The 16,524-nt window shown below is 35.3% G+C and overlaps 2 protein-coding genes across 2 annotated transcripts; both read left to right on the top strand.

Annotated features, from left to right (window-relative positions):
* Positions 1-6,362: 6,362 nt before the first annotated feature.
* LOC148863278 (expansin-A14-like) lies at positions 6,363-7,580 on the top strand. Its single transcript, XM_088979339.1, has 2 exons — positions 6,363-6,544; positions 6,757-7,580. Exons 1-2 carry the CDS (start codon positions 6,418-6,420, stop codon positions 7,365-7,367), a joined length of 738 nt encoding a protein of 245 aa, XP_088835465.1. The 5' UTR covers positions 6,363-6,417; the 3' UTR covers positions 7,368-7,580.
* A 3,695-nt stretch (positions 7,581-11,275) lies between these two features.
* Positions 11,276-12,131, top strand: LOC148863277 (expansin-A22-like). The gene is made up of 2 exons (XM_088979488.1): positions 11,276-11,408; positions 11,512-12,131. Exons 1-2 carry the CDS (start codon positions 11,276-11,278, stop codon positions 12,129-12,131), a joined length of 753 nt encoding a protein of 250 aa, XP_088835614.1.
* The last annotated feature ends 4,393 nt before the right edge of the window (positions 12,132-16,524 follow it).

Below are 16,524 nucleotides of genomic sequence, written 5' to 3'. Positions count from 1 at the left end.
TTCCACATTTTCTCTTCATGACTTAAAACAGTTAAAGCTTATTCTTCTTATTTTTTACTCTCATATTTCTTGGAGTAGGCCCTAGATATTAAGGGCTCCGTCAGTGCAATGCCCATTAGAACAGCCTTGTATTGGGATGTATTTATGTACTTTATTTTTTGGGGAGATATTCCCAATGCAAAATGCTGTTTGAAGAGTGTGAGCACAGACTTGCATTGACTGAAGCCGAACTCAGATAGATATTACATCAGTGATATATAGGGTGTCAATGGATCGGTTTCGGGTTGGACCCCGTCCATTCCGAAGGTATTATGGACGAATTGGACGGTCCTAATAATTGCACGGACTCAGACCAGTGCAAATTTAAGTGGTCCATATACAATGCGGACCAAATTTGCACAAAACTGCTGAATGAATGGATCGTTCATTCGTTCGAAGTATTCTCCAAAATTTTCTTCCAAGACCCAACTAGCAGTGCTCTACACCTCCACTGCTCACTCCAACAATTGAAGGAAGAAGAAGGTTTCTCTCCAGCGATGGTATTTTTCCCTGGCGGTGGTATCTCTCCAGTTGTTTTCTCTCGTCTCTCTCTCTAGCGAATAGCGTATTAAGGGGTATTTCTCCAGCGACCTGCGACCCTTTGTATCTCTATCTCCCTGGAGCGTCCAACCACTCTCTCTACAATCTCTGCTGTGGAATCACTTTTTCCCACATCTAATAGATGTTCCTCACTATTTGTTTCAGCTGGGGAAAATCTTTTCTTCATCGCCAATGGAAAAGAGACAAGGGAGATGCAATGGCGGCCGATGATTGACAAACAACGGTTCCAATAGCTCCAATGTTGCCTGCGTTGCTTTTTTTCTTCACCTCTAATGGAAATAGAGTAGATCTGTCTTTCCAACATTGCAAAACAAGGCCAGAGTTTTTTTTTTACCACTACTGCAACGATAGCCAATGACTGATATTGGGTTCATGTTGCCTCTTTGGTCTTTCGGCCATTACAGAACACAGATGATATTTTGTTTGTTTTTTCATAGTTGCAGTGACAGCCGGCAACGGAGGATCAAGATCTGATCTGATGCGAACCCAGATCTATGTTCTCCCAAACCTTCTCACTAGGCACCACTTCTCAATCAGTTCTCTGGTGCTTCCACCATTGTAGAGCACCATTTTTTTTTTTTGCAATTTATACAATTTCATGTATTTTTATTTGTAATTTTTGTTTTTCTATATTTTTTGTTGTTTTTTATAATCTCCATTATCTTTATGAAAATTCTTAGAATTTCTTTTTTGTTGCTTTTTTGCAACTTCTATAATTTTTTTTGCAATTTTTAATTTCTGCTTTCCAATTTTTATAATTTATGTTTTTCTATTTTTTTGTGTTTATATACATTCTTATTTTCTTATTTGAAAATTACTTTTCCTGAATTTTGCCATTTTTTATTCTTCCACAAGTTTTGTATTGAAATGTAATAATTTTATTTTTTTCAATTTAGGTATTTCTTTCCATTTCTACTTTTTAAAACAACGTTTTCTTTTCTTTTTTTTTTTGCAAATTTGGTGTTTTTATTAATATTTTTATTTTTGTTTGGATAAACTATTTGTATCTTTTGCAGCCATATTTCTGCATTTTTATATTTTGTGAATTAGTTATATATTTTTGTAGATTTTTACCATTTCTGGGGTTTCATGTAATTTTTTATATTTCATTCAATTTGGACCGGATTGGGCCCAATTTGGTCCATTTGCATTTCAATTGGACCACTTTGAACTTGATCTGTATGGATTTGGATTGGATTGGATCCAATTCATTTGTGAATGGACCTATGTTAGATTGGATCAGATCGGACCAAATCTGGTCCAATTTGAATGTTCTTGTTTTTATCCACTTTCCTTTTGTTTAGATATCTCTCATATTTTTTTTTATTTACTATTACTTATTAGTAGTGTTAATTGGATCAGATCAAATCTGGTCCAACCCAATCTCGTCCAATATGAGTCATTTTGGACCATTTTGGTTTGGTTCAATTCAATGCTTGAACTATCCAATCTGTGAAAATTGATTTTAATTTAGATCAGTTCCAACCCTAACTTGGTCCATTGACACCTATATTCTTTTCTTCCATCAAAGGACCATATATTGGTTCAATCCAATTCAGTCCACTATAAATCCATTACCAACTGACCAGGTCCAATCTAATCCAATAAATACTTTGGACCATTATGTTTGGACTACTCCAGTTCAATATGTCATATTGGTTCATCAAATCCATCCAAAATGATTTTGATTTGGACCATTAAGCACCTTTGCGAAAATACTTTTATAAAAGTACTTTTCCGAAAGCATTTTTACAAAAATACTTTTATCAAAATACATTTATGAAAGCATTTTTGCAAATATACTTTAAAGAAATACCTATTATTAAAATACTTTTATTCATTCACTTTGGATTGGATTGGACCCACTTTCTTCCGTTCGCATTTTAATTGGATGGAATCGGAATGTAGCAAGTGTTTTAGTTTTTTCATATATTTTTTGGATTTCGCATGTTATTTTGGTGTTTGATTCAATTTGGACCGGATTGGACCCAGTCCGGTCCATTGCTTTTGATTTGTATGGATTTGGACTGAATTTGGTCCAGTCCATTTGTAAATGGACCAATATTGGATTGGACCAAATCCAGTCCAACTGACAACCTTAGTGATATGTAATCTTATTTAAAAAAAAGGAATTGGTTATATTAGAATGCATCTTGTTCCAGATTTAAATTTATAGTTTTCAAAATTAGTCAGCCATAAATAAATAATTTCCAAAATTTGAAATCAAAGACCACAGGGGCAACTTGGTGTGCTCAGGCACGGCCGGGATTTTGTTTAAATTTGAGGAACTTTTGGACTTTACTCCCCCTCAGAAATCTTTTTTGCAGCCCCCTCCTAGTTTACTAGTAGTCCCCCCTATAAACCACATCATGTCCATGAATTTGGCATCAATCCATAGGCAGGATCATAAAAACCCCTAAATTTGAATGGATCAAATTCAGAGGCACATGCCCAATGTAGTGAAAATTTTTCAATTTGGATATTGAACTTGCGCCCCTCTTAAATACCATTGTGCTAGAAAATCATAAAAACCCCATAATTGCTCCAATTATGGGTTGGGTTTGGTTCAGGATAGGGAATTGATTCCATTTGATAGACCCATAATTGCTCCAATTATATTTCAGGACAATCAGGTATGACTTGATTTAGACATTTTATACTTAGGCCCCTCGCTTTTCGGTAAGTTACTTACCTGGGTAAATGCAGTTACCTGTGTAAGTTTTTCCTGGAAAACACTTACCTAGGTAAATGCATTTATCCATGTTCTTTTATTTTTCATGTAAATAAGGCAATGACCATTTTAGTCATAAAAATCCATCATTAAAAAAGGCATTTTTGTCTCATTAAAGTGTTAGCAACTTTCCCCCTAAGTGAAAAAGTTATTTACCCACCTAAGAGATGGGTATAAGTGATACACAGAAAATAAACTTTCCTGTATCCCCACATAAATCTGAAAACAAAAGAACATGGGATTCTTGGTTTCCCTCTCTCAAAATCCAAAAGAAGAATGCCCCCTTAAAGATCTATAATTACCTCTAGTTATAATAACTCAAAATCTTATGTTTGATAACATAGAATTAATAAAAAATGCCTGTAAAATAGAAATTAATTGCTTGTTATATAGATAAAAAAGTGTTTTTATCCAAAATTTTCTTATATACCATCTATGAAATTTACCCTTTTGGGCAAGAAATATTACAAAAATAAATAAAAAATATGTGACCTTTCTATATTATTAACCATAAAATCGATTTTGGTGTGAATCAGTTCAGAATAGCAAAAACCGGTCTCCGCTCAACTACTAATTAGGACAAAACCATAGAAGCAAAACCAACGTAATTGGTTTCATCAATTCAGTTCTGACAGGTAGACCCCAGTCACCCGACACATTGACAGCCCTAACAATTCAGTGGCAAATGAGTTCTTCCACTGTACAGAAAAAACAATAACGACCAGTATATATGAAACCACGGCTCTTAAAAGGCCATTACCCAATTGGTCCAACTATATTGGGTATTGCTGAGGATAAACTAGGTAGGTGTTTGGCATCGGTGCTGAGAATATCGGATTGTTTTATGAGAAATCAGTGCTTATTTTTTGTTTGAAAGTGATGCTAACATATAGGCTGTATTATGAGAAAACAGCACTGGTGTTGTTTGGTATCATTGCTATAGAATCATTTTCAGCATTGGTCATATTATCCAACGTACAAGATGATACCACATCATTGCATTGCTGATAGCAACGAACTAATTTTTGAGAAAACATCAAATTTAACGTTGTTCCAAACCACACTTTCTCGATTTCCAATGCATAGTCTAAAACGATGTTTTTTTCTAAAAAACGGTACCAAATAAGATGTTTTATGAAGCACCTCTTTTTTTCTGATTTAACGCCTATATAGTGTTGTTTTTTCAAAAAACCGCATCCAGGCCAAACACCCACTAGATGAAATCCCATCATTTGTTTTTTTTTGAGAAAAATTGCCATTTTTATACTTGATCAATTTGCCTTTTCATTGAATAGCTAGACTCGCTTTGCTATAAACAATCAAATTAACATTAAAGTTTGATTATTATGTCTATTCAAGGTTCACGTTATCTGAACTGAAAATGAATATTTCCATATTGGGAAGGTAGTCGCTTTTAAGATATGCATTGCAGTACGCTTTGGATGCACAATGTGAAGTGAAAGAAAAACTTTGCAAAGAAATATATAAATATCAGTCTGAGCTCTAAGGTATTAATATATAAAATAATTAACATATGCATATATGACTTAGGGGTTGTTTGATAACAGATGAAGTGGTTGAACTAGCAAACATATTATTTTGTTTTTTAGTGAATAAGATTTCAAGGAGGTATGGCCTGGCTGAAGTTGAAGTTGGATAAATTATTATATCTTTGAATATTTTATTAATCAACTATTTTATCCATTAAAAGACAAAGAAATTAATCGTTTGGTTCATCAACTTCAGTTGTTAAAATAAATCTTGTTAATATATTTGACTAATTATTTTATTTATTTTGTATTGATTATAATACTTTGTTAAATTTTAGGCTCAGTTTGGAAATAATACAAAAACAAATAGGTACAGTACAAATACATACAAAATAATGCAAAAAAAAGGCTGTATAATTGGTTGCAATACATTTTATTTGCACTAGTACAAATGAAAAAAAAATGCAAATTCTCATTTAATTTTGTTTTGTGTTTTACTTTACTCTGTTTTATGTCTTAATTCATTTCATCTATACTGCAATCAAACAAAATAATCTAAAATGTAAAATAAAAATAGATCAAAATTTACACTCAAATCACTTGCACTGTGATAGTCTTGTATCAGTACAAATTCATTTGCATTGCTGCCAAACACAGTCAAAGGTTTTTTACTATACTATTTGTATTTGTACTCTTTCTAAACCCTGCCTTAACAAATACTAACATCAAAGACAAACTCTTGCTTACATGGCCTGTGGACAACAATACAATTCTTAGAAGGTGTTTGGTTCTGTTTATAAAAAATAAATGCCTATTTCATACCAAATAAGTGTTTCCCCACTAGATTCTAAAATTTCGTTTGGTCCAGCCATTTATCATTAAAACATTTTTCTCGAGTTATGTGAGAGCTCTCATTATAGCAATCATTTTCTTACCGTTCAACTTATGTGGCACATAATTATTGACCCTTAGCTGTCATAAAGTAACAAAAAACGTTTTGTCCCAATTTCAAGGAAAAATTCATACAAAATGTACGTTATTCTAATAGATGTCAATTTAACTAAACAGCCCCCTTAGGCTGTGTTTGATTTGAAGTAACTACCTTTTCCTTCAAATTAAGCATAGCCTTAGTGAACGTTATATTTATAAATAGTCGTTATTTGTAAAGGGTTATAATAAACATAATTCTAGGGTTATAATATATATATATAATTTTGAAGTCGTCTCCTCGCTTCAATTCGTACCAAATTATTTAGAATGTTATTAAATTTCATTATTATACACCGTAAAAGAGGTCAATAATTATTAATTAACCACCTATTTTTGGTTTTGTTTGAACTTCAAAACATTGACCTGGATCTGCTGGGAACACAAATGTTAGAACCTGGCTATGTGATCAATTACAAGTGAACACGTCAGTACGTGTTCCATACCACACATGCCCACGTACACCACTTGTATTTGCACCAGATCTGGATTCATGTTCTTGCCTTCTTGCTAATTTGTGTTGATTTTTTGTTCATGTAATGTCTATAAAATCCAGTTTCTTGAGCTCATGGTTATAGAGAGAGATAGAGAGGGAGGGAGAGAGCAAAGATGGCTGGCTATGAGTATCAGAGTGAGGTAATGACTGTGGTTTTTCTCTCTGTAATAGGGGCTGCGAGTGGATGGGGTTTTGCCCATGCGACATTTTATGGAGACGAAACCGGCCAAGCAACAATGGGTGAGTTCATCGATCTTTTTCTTCTTTCTTTCTTTCTTTCTTTTTTTTTCTTGGAAGAAGAAGGCTTTCACTTCGTATTTTCATGGTAGTTTTCACATCAATGCATGAAGAAGAAGACTCCCATTAATTTCTTACTCTAAACCGTTCTGATCGATCTGCATCAAAATGGAGAAACCAGGAACTGACTGTTTATGTTTTATTGTGTTGAATAGACGGAGCTTGTGGTTATGGCAACCTATTCCATCAAGGCTACGGGCTGAAGACGACGGCTTTGAGCTCGGCCCTGTTCAATAATGGCCAAACCTGTGGAGCCTGTTACGAGATCAAATGCCACGATGACCCAAAATGGTGCCGACCTGGCAGAATTCGTGTCACGGCCACCAACTTCTGCCCGCCTAACTACACCAAGCCTAGCGGAAACTGGTGCAATCCCCCGCTTAAACATTTCGATCTCTCCATGCCCATGTTCGTAGAGATAGCCGACTACCAGGCCGGCATCATTCCGGTCAAATACCGCCGTGTAAAATGTGTCAGGTCCGGAGGAATCAAGTTCGAGATCAAAGGAAACCAGTGGTGGACGCTCGTTTTGGTGTACAATGTCGCCGGCGCCGGAGATGTTACAAACGTTTTGATCAAGGGCTCCAACACTGATTGGATCCAGATGTCGCGAAATTGGGGCCAAAACTGGCAGACATGGACTCCGTTGCAAGGGCAGCGCCTCTCATTCCAGGTGACTACGAGCGACGGTAGAACGGTGACGTCCCGTAACGTTGCACCCGATAACTGGCAACTCGGTCAAACGTTTGAGGGGAGAAATTTTTAATCCGTGGAGGGTCAGAAATCTAGGGTAGCAAAAATAAAAATAAACAAATAAAATAGAACTTATTTTTCTTCCTAGCTTCTTCTTCATTAATTCTCCTTTTTATTTTTTTTGATAGATTGGTAAAAATTCTTCATTAATTCTCCATTAATTTTTGTGTTAATTAGACTTAGAAATAGAAAGACAAGCTTGTATTAACGGATTATTTTTGGGTTATTCGACCCAATTGGTAAACATGGGAATGATGATGAGAAAAATAATTTTATTATTTCTGGCTGTGAAATAATTTATCAACGTACGGCTGTTTATGATTAACCAATAATAACGCCCCACGTCAGCCATTCAGACAAAATGGGAGATCGAAGGATTATGAGACATATACTGATATATACACTTCATGGCTACGTGGGGTGTTATTATTGATTTGCACAGCCAACACAGTCATCAGCTAATCCGAACAGTTTCCTATCAGTTTGCAAGTTGATTCGTTCAAATTCGAGAAAATTTTCCTAGTTTGATTCATTTCTTCTAAAAAGGTTAACGTGCCAAACTAATCCCAATAAATAGGACCTAAACTTTAGGAAATAAAGACATAAACTTGTAGAAGTATATTGTTTCCAAATTAAGAAATGCTAACAAATAATAAATGAGACCTAAACTTTACGAAACAGAAATAAAAATTGAAAATCCTAAATCTTAGTTTTTGTTTTTGAAAACAAAAGGTTGACATCTCAAAAAAATAATACGAACAATTGTTTTTGTTTGTAGAAACAAAATCAATAATGAATGAAATACCCCCTTAGACGTATATAATTTTTTCTTCAACAAAAAGAATTTAAAAGTAAACCAATCTTACATTTAAAATCATGGCTATGGATATTGACATGTAATGTTTAGTATTTTAACAATCGAACTAAAGAAAGTTGCAAGTATGGATATTTAGAAATATAAACTTAATTAACATTAGAAATTGACACATGGCACGTCAGAACAACTAGGTGACATCTGGAATCATTTTGGCAACAACTTGTCTTAGCCAAGTTGATGGTATCCCACCTGGCGGTCTGGCACAAGCGCGACCTGGCGGCCTGGCCCTGTCGTGACCTGGCGACCTGGCCCATGCACGAACAGACAACCTAGCCCTGGCATTGACCTGGCGGCCTGGGAGACATGCTCAGCGATAAATTCGACATGCATATCCAAACACTCCCACAATCCTTGGAAGTTGGCCCACGTACCGAACGATCCAGAGGGTGGTCAACGTGCATGGCAGTTACCTCCAGGAATCTCGAACCACTTAGACAACCTCGCAGAAATCTCGGATATGGTGCGTGAAGCCACGCCAAACAATGCCTATATAAAGGCACCAACCCCAATGGCAAGTAAGCAAATAAGCAAATTCTAACTCTCATACTTTGTGATTTTTAGCTCGCAGTATACTATGGGAGTATTGATTTAAGCATCGGAGCGACCTCGCAGGGTTAGCCACCCCGAGTCCTCTGACATTTGGTTCCTTGCATGTCTCTAATGATCAACTAAGCTCATCAATCCAGCTCGCCGCCAGGCTGCTCGGCACCTGGTCAGTCCGGTACCTCATAGGCAGCTCAGCACCTGGTTAGCTCGGCACCTCACAAGCAGCTCGACACTTGGTCAACCTGGCACCTCACAGGCAACTCACCACTTGGTCAACTCGGCACTATAGTCATCTCACCACCTAACCTGCCCAGCTCGACTCAACTCAGCATCCAAAGTTCTCCACTTTGGCCTAAGTCATCGGCCACTTGGAAGCAGACGAAATGATGAGGTACTTAGCACAAAAAATTGACCATCACCCAAAAATTGATTCATCAGATATTGACATATAATTTTTAGTATTTTAACAATCAAACTAAAGAAAGTTGCAAGTATGGATATTTAGAAATATAAACTTAATTAACATTAGAATTACAATTGAAATTAAAGGCAATCATATCATCTGAAAGTGTATGAGAGAGAAACAAACCAAATCGAACCTAAGAAAATTTTCTACTTCACGGGACCACACGATGGGGGGTAAAGTACCGCTGTACCAGTCCCCCAAACCCATGATTAGGAGTGTCAATGGTATTCAGAAATCAGATTCAAAATTTGAAAGTTGTGAGTTTGAATAATTTGAATACCATAGTCGTCCAAATTCAAATATTTTATTTATATCGATTAACTAATCAAATCAAATTCAGATATGTCCTGATTCAACTTGAAATGTTCAACTTCAACCAGCTATATAAATCATATATGTAATATATAAAATATTTAAACATCTTAGGTCATTTATATAATATATATAAATTATATAAATAATTTATATAGTTATATAAATAATATATATGTATATTAATTACCTAAAATAATTAATTTATCAAATCCAAATTAAATTGAATATTCAAATATTTAATTGAATTTGAACATTGAGTTTTATAATCAAATTTGGATATTGTCTTATTCAATTCGAATTCAATTAGTTTACACCCCTACCATAACCCCCTAACATTGGTGGCAGCAAGGATGTCAACAAGCTAGGCTCCGCATGAGTTTGCCTTAACCCTAACCTGCCCCTACAGCACCTCAACCCAAGGTCGATCCACTCCGCCTTAAAAATATATAATTCTGAACCCAACCTGACTCTATAGGGTCTAACCCGATACCAACCCGACCTGACCTATAGCATTTCAATTGTATTTCTTTTACAGATTTTGAAGATCTAAAATCTATTAATTTAAGTTTTTTTTTATAGATTCTAAGGTATCGCTAGAATCTATAAAAAGTTACAAAAATACTTTATATATATGAAGGATATCATGACCTGGTGGGGATAAGGCAGTCAAAACCTAAACCGACCCAAATTGAGACAAAGAATCAAAACCCTAACCCAACCTTATAGGGTCGATCGGGTCAAGCCAAGTTTACCATTTAACCCGACCCATTGACATCTCTAGCAGAAAGATTTGATCCTAAATCAACCTATGGAAATTGAATAATATGAACCTAGGTCGACCTAAAACTTATTCCTGACAAACCAAGTTCACTTAAAAGTGGCGAATTTGGAATTGTTAACCAGAATTTGAACCAAGCGAGCCAACAAACCAAGTAACCATGATGGTTCATTTCATCAAGTGATAAATGAAGTTCTGTATACAAGCCACAACAGAACAGAGTAAAGATAAAGTTTACTCGTAACAACAAGTCGCACCAGTTCAGAATAAACTTTAGCCATTATCAATGGTCCATTAGAAGTCGCTTCTGGAATTGGCAGCCCAGATGCATGTTTTGTCTCTGTTTTGGGAGACTGTTTTCATTTTTTTCCATCATTCCATCCGTCATCGATCAAATGGATAGAAATGATTCAGCCGAAACTAGGAACTTTTGCTTGTTTTGTCAATTTTAGTCATTCAAAGAGACGATCGAGCATTGGATTGTGCAGATTGATGCCCACGTATAATATGCCTGTAGAAAAAATTTAGGAAATCCATCAAATGGATGGTTCTTAATCTGATTTTTCGCATTCATCAACCAAAATGTTAGTCCTCATTAAATGTGACAACTGACAAATTTCTAATTATAATTCAAATTTCAAAGTTCACACCCATTTAATTTTCTCCCATTTTTCGTCCAGATCCAGTATGAGGAGGTTCCCGAATGATTTTCTTACTTTTTTTTTTTTTTTTGAAATTTACCAAGTTCAAGTCCATAGATGGTTTTGTGAGTTGTGATTCATGAATGGAAACTATAAATTGGGAAACCTTAATTAATTTTACATTCCTTTGACAGACTTTCCATAGTTTTGGAAGCTCTACGTTTTCAAAACGTTCTATCTATATATACTAGTTGTCTGAACGTAAATTTGCATTGCGAGCAAAGGCACAGACTGAAAAATGGCGAGGTCAAGATATGTTTTAGTGGCGACCGTTCTGATGTCCTCTGTAATGGTGGGTGTCACCGGAGGTTATAGCTGGGACTACGCCCATGCGACATTTTACGGTGATATCCACGGCGGGGGAACCATGCGTAAGTTATTAATTACTATTCCTGGATATGAAACTACGTTTGTTCTTCGTTAATTCAATGCTAGCTGTTCTTCTATTGACATATATGGCTTGATGTTTTACAGAGGGAGCCTGCGGCTACGGCAACCTCTTCAGTCAGGGCTATGGCCTTGAGACCACGGCGTTGAGCACAGCTCTCTTCGACAATGGCCTCAGCTGTGGTGCTTGCTTTGAAATCCAGTGCTACGACGACCCAAATTGGTGCTTTCCCGGTACAATTCACGTAACAGCAACCAACTTCTGCCCGCCTAACTACAGCAAACCCAATGACAACTGGTGCAATCCGCCTCTGAAGCACTTTGATCTATCAATGCCCATGTTCCTGAAGATTGCGAAGTACAGAGCTGGCATCGTCCCTGTCCAATACCGACGCATTCCGTGCGTTAAAACCGGAGGCATGAAGTTTGAGATCAATGGAAACCCTTATTTCATTCTGGTGCTCATCTACAACGTCGCAGGCGCAGGCGACGTTCGTGATGTGAAGGTTAAGGGATCCAATACTGGTTGGATACAGATGACGCATAACTGGGGCCAGAATTGGCACACTCAGACTCAGTTGGTTGGACAGAGCTTGTCGTTTCAGGTGACTACCAGTGACGGGAGGATGGTGCAATCCGATGATGTTGCACCGGCGTACTGGAAGTTCGGCCAGACCTTTGAAGGGAAACAGTTTTGGAGAATTTGAGAGTTGTTTCTTTTTCACGCTTTTTATGAGTTATATTGTGAATGACCAGTGTAACGGAACGATCTGGGTTTTTCCACTTATTATTTCAATAAATTACAAATAAGAAATAACATGCAGTTTGCTTCGTTTTACAATAAATTTTACATCTATCTGGGTCTGGCTGGTGGAAGTGGAGACGACAATTTTTCTGATTTCACCAGGGGTTGATGGTCGGGTAATGGTTTTTGGGTGGATCAAATGACGTTTTTCCGGTTAATCTACCGTCCTATCGAAACCTTTCATTTATTTATTATTATTATTATTTTTTTTTTTGTTTAGAGATTGGACCATTCGTTAGTTACTTAGTCGTTTGTTCCGTTGCTTTCTGTTTGTCTTCGCTTTGCTTCATGATAGTCTTTCACTGTGTCTGTGTGTTTTATTAGTTTTTCACTATTAGGTGAGACTTTGGCTACTTTATTCATTTATCTCTCGTCAATTTGTTTTCTTCTCTGGTTACTTTATTCATCTCTCCAGTCCACTTTTACCAATAAGTTGAAAAAAACACCGTTGACTTCGGTAAAAAAACTCTTAGTCAAAGCAGTCAAACTGAAGGGACCGTTTGGTTCACAGTTGAAAATCAGCCATTCCCATAGTCTGGTTGGTTCAGACATGAATGAAAATGGGAATTAAAATCAGGGGGAATGAGATTTCATTCTCAAGGGAGGGGCAGGGAATGGTCATTATCTCAAATGGGGGAATGCCATTCTAACAGGAATAGAAATGGGATTCTAATTCCACCCAACCAAACAGTTGGAATTGGTAGCTCATTCTTATTCTGATTTCAGACCCCTATTCCCATGAACCAAATGGGGCCTAAATTACTTGTTTCTTAATTGGATTATACTTGGAAAGATTATGGGCGCAACTAACCTATATCATAAAAGAGGTGAATAATCAGATGGTATTCATTGAATTGATAGGGTACTTGTCGGTCAAATCTGTTCAGGACCCTGTCTTTATGATATCATAATTTTTCCTTGATTAAGGGTATGCTATTCAAAAGTTACGCTTTAGTGAGAACGGCCAATTTAATAGTAAATTTTTATCGGTATATAAAAATTTTTGAATTATTTTAAGGTAAGATTACCAGAAAAACTACTGTTATGATAATTCTATAAATCATGTTTGTGTTTTGACCTTTCACCTTTATGTAGTTTAAAAAAAATGCAAATACCTCATTTTCATTGAAGTAACAAATATACTATTATCATCATTGTTAAGGTGTTACCATACAATGTTTCAACTTTACATTCCACTAATTTATTTTGCGTGATAATTTTCAGATATTAAATCTCTCTACTCTTTTTGGACAAAATAAGCTAAAAAGGCTGAAGTGAATTAAAAGGAAATATATCTTTTTTCCAAGGTATTCTAGTAAATTTACATTTGAATGAAGTTGGTTTAGAGTAAATTTGGTATATTAAAAAAAATATTGCATTACATTAACATTTTCTATTTCGAATGCTAATGGAATGAAGTCATTTGCTCTTTTTCTCAAAACAATATGGGAAGTTTTTGTTAAGGTCAAAAAGCAAGGAGGTTCATAGGATTGTTAAATTAATTAAACTATATTAAAGATTGATAGTTTTCTATGGTTTTTTACTAATTCTTATTAAATTTAATTAATTATATTAAACTTTTATTTCCAGTGGAATTTAAGTTGGTTAGTAAAAAAATAATTATAAAACTAATAATTTTAAATAATTTTGTATTAGTTTTATATTAATATTAAATGAATTTTAATTGGATATTAGATTTTAGTTCATCTTATTAACTAATTTATCTTTCTTATTTTATTAAAAATATTGTTTATCAATATAATGACAATAATAATAATAATAATAATAATAATAATAATAATAATAGTAATAATAACTTTTATTATTTTTATCAACAACGTTTTATTGAATATTTTTAACTCATTGTTAACTCGGATGGTTAAACCATTCAAAACATTACTCGGCCTAATTCTAATTCAGGTATCCTAAAACCTATTAATTTGTTAAAAATAGTTGGTTTGGTCAAACCTGTTTAACCTATGCAATTGAACCATTGACCCTTTTGACGTAGCCATTGGTCAAACCTGTTACAATATACAATGTACTGAAAATTTCAAGAAAACTTAACTTTGTCTTTATTTATTTTTGGACAACTTTTTTATGATCTTTGCATCCCCACTATACAAAAAAAACTCATTTTTGTGGCCTTAATTTTTATTGTTGGCTCTTTTATTTATATATGAATAAAAATATAAATATAAATATAAATTAAACCTAAAATAATACATACACACATAATGTAATTTATATTATATCATATTATACATATACAAATGGATTGATGTTGCGCGATCTGACTGTTCCTTGCTGGAGGTGATCTGGCTTCCAGTAAACAGCAAACTAGGTCGATTCTGCAAAAGAAGAATCAGAGAACCTGGGGTTGTTTGCTCGGCGAGGTCGCTCTGATGCTTAAGTCAGTATATTTGGTTGCGAGCTGAAAAGCTTTAGAATGTAGAGAGCTAAAGAGCAGAGAAATCACGCATCCCATGGGCCTTTGAGTGTAAAGCCTTTATATAGTGGAGTCCTCGCGGGTTTTGCGTAGCGGTTCCAGGATCCTCATCACGATGAGATATGTTTTCGCGTTAACGGGGGATAACTGATGATAGGGTTTATCAATTCCGCCCGAACCGAGCGGGGAGGAGATAAGGCTTACCGTTACGAGGCGTGATCTCGCGAGGCTCGGAATCTGACGGTGAGATATTTTGGGTTGCCATGTAGTGGTTTGTTAGTATTACCCGAACTAGTGCTCTTTAGATCTGACCTGGGGTGAATGCCGAAGTGCCTTGGGACCGAGGTGGTCTTGATGCGACCTTACACCGAGGTGAACTCATCCACTTACACCAAGGTGAACTCGTCCACTTACACCGAGATGAACTTGTCCCGATGTGGTTTGACTATCCGAACTCGATCTGTTGCGGATTTGGCATGTTGGACTGAGCTGTCATCTTACTAGTTAGGTCGTGTCCACATGTCCCCCTATTACTAGATCGGGCCAAACCACCCTTTATCATGAATGATAGTTCATGGTTTGACTCATCCAACCTAGATAGGTGAACTATTAACCCATGATCTAGTGGCAAAAACTATTCTTCCTCCAAGTTTGTTTTTTAAACATTGGTTTTATTTATTGAGTGAAGTAAATAATTTATATTATGAAACATGAATTACTCGATTATTTAAATTAAAAATGAATTATCTTTTAAATGGATGTGGATTATTTAGCCTAATAATATATCATTGAATATCTCAATTTTAATGTATTTGTTTTTATTAATAATTATAATTTAATATAAACATATATATGATGTATATAAAATTATGGTTTGCAAGGTACCAACCAGTTGGTTGGTAAGGTCTTTGGTCTCCCGCTGGTTGTAGCGGATACTTGGGATCAAATCTTGCCTTCACTTGGGATGGGGGGTTATAGATTGGGAGATGGGATACCCCCATTTTGTAGCCCTTCAAAAGATAAAAAAGGAAATGAATTTTAGCCAATTTAGTGGAATAATGGAGAGGAGCGAAAATTAGCAGAATGAGTTATTGAAATAGAGAGTTAATGGCAAGAATAGATAATTAAAGTTCTTAATGAGAAAGAATATAGAGTGTTAATGAGATAATATAAAAGTATTAAGGCTAATTGGCTGCTTGAGTTTATTTGTTCACTTTTGAAACTAGATCATTTCAAGAAATGGACAAAATGATAAATACATTTCAAAACAAGGAAGAAAGTGACAGCTTGACACATTTTCAAAAAATAAAAAAGGAATTTAATTTTAAGCAATTTAATGAAATAATGGAAAGGAGCGAAAATTAGCAGAATGAGTTATTGAAATAGAGAGTTAATGGCAAGAATAGTTAATTAAGTTCTTAATGAGAAAGAAGATAGAGGGTCAATGAGATAACATAAAAATATTAAAGCTAATTGACAGCTTGAGTTTGTTTATTCACGTTTAAAACTAGAACATTTCAAGAAATAGAAAAAATGATAAATAGATTTCAAAACAAGAAAGGAAATAACAGCTTGGCACATTCCATATAGATATAGATAATCATTCACGTTAACAAACAACCTAAAACGAATGATCGATGCATTAATTAGTGAGTAATGGCCTTCATCCATTGCTTGGTACAATAATGGCCTTGAAAAGGTGGAGAAAAAACACGCACTTTGTGAAAACAAAGGCGAAACATTGGTTCTACATTCAGTCCACCGTCAACCCCTCCCAATACCGGGGATTGCCGGAGCCAACACATAGTGATAACCCTTTTTTTCCATGAAAAAATAAGAACAAAAT

The sequence above is a fragment of the Nelumbo lutea genome, chromosome 3 (assembly GCF_056320005.1).
Source record: "Nelumbo lutea isolate HS-2025 chromosome 3, American lotus-T2T, whole genome shotgun sequence".
NCBI classification, from domain to species: Eukaryota; Viridiplantae; Streptophyta; class Magnoliopsida; order Proteales; family Nelumbonaceae; genus Nelumbo; species Nelumbo lutea.
The sequence above is the reverse complement of the archived record's forward strand: the minus strand, read 5'-3'. Positions and strand labels throughout refer to the sequence as shown.

What these genes read in the sequence shown, in the direction of transcription:
- LOC148863278 (XM_088979339.1), top strand. Translation starts at nt 6,418, where the DNA reads ATGGCTGGCTATGAGTATCAGAGTGAGGTAATGACTGTGGTTTTTCTC. An exon ending in AACCGGCCAAGCAACAATGG is followed by an intron (nt 6,545 to 6,756) that starts GTGAGTTCATCG and finishes TGTGTTGAATAG; the next exon opens with ACGGAGCTTGTGGTTATGGC.
- LOC148863277 (XM_088979488.1), top strand. Translation starts at nt 11,276, where the DNA reads ATGGCGAGGTCAAGATATGTTTTAGTGGCGACCGTTCTGATGTCCTCT. An exon ending in CCACGGCGGGGGAACCATGC is followed by an intron (nt 11,409 to 11,511) that starts GTAAGTTATTAA and finishes GATGTTTTACAG; the next exon opens with AGGGAGCCTGCGGCTACGGC.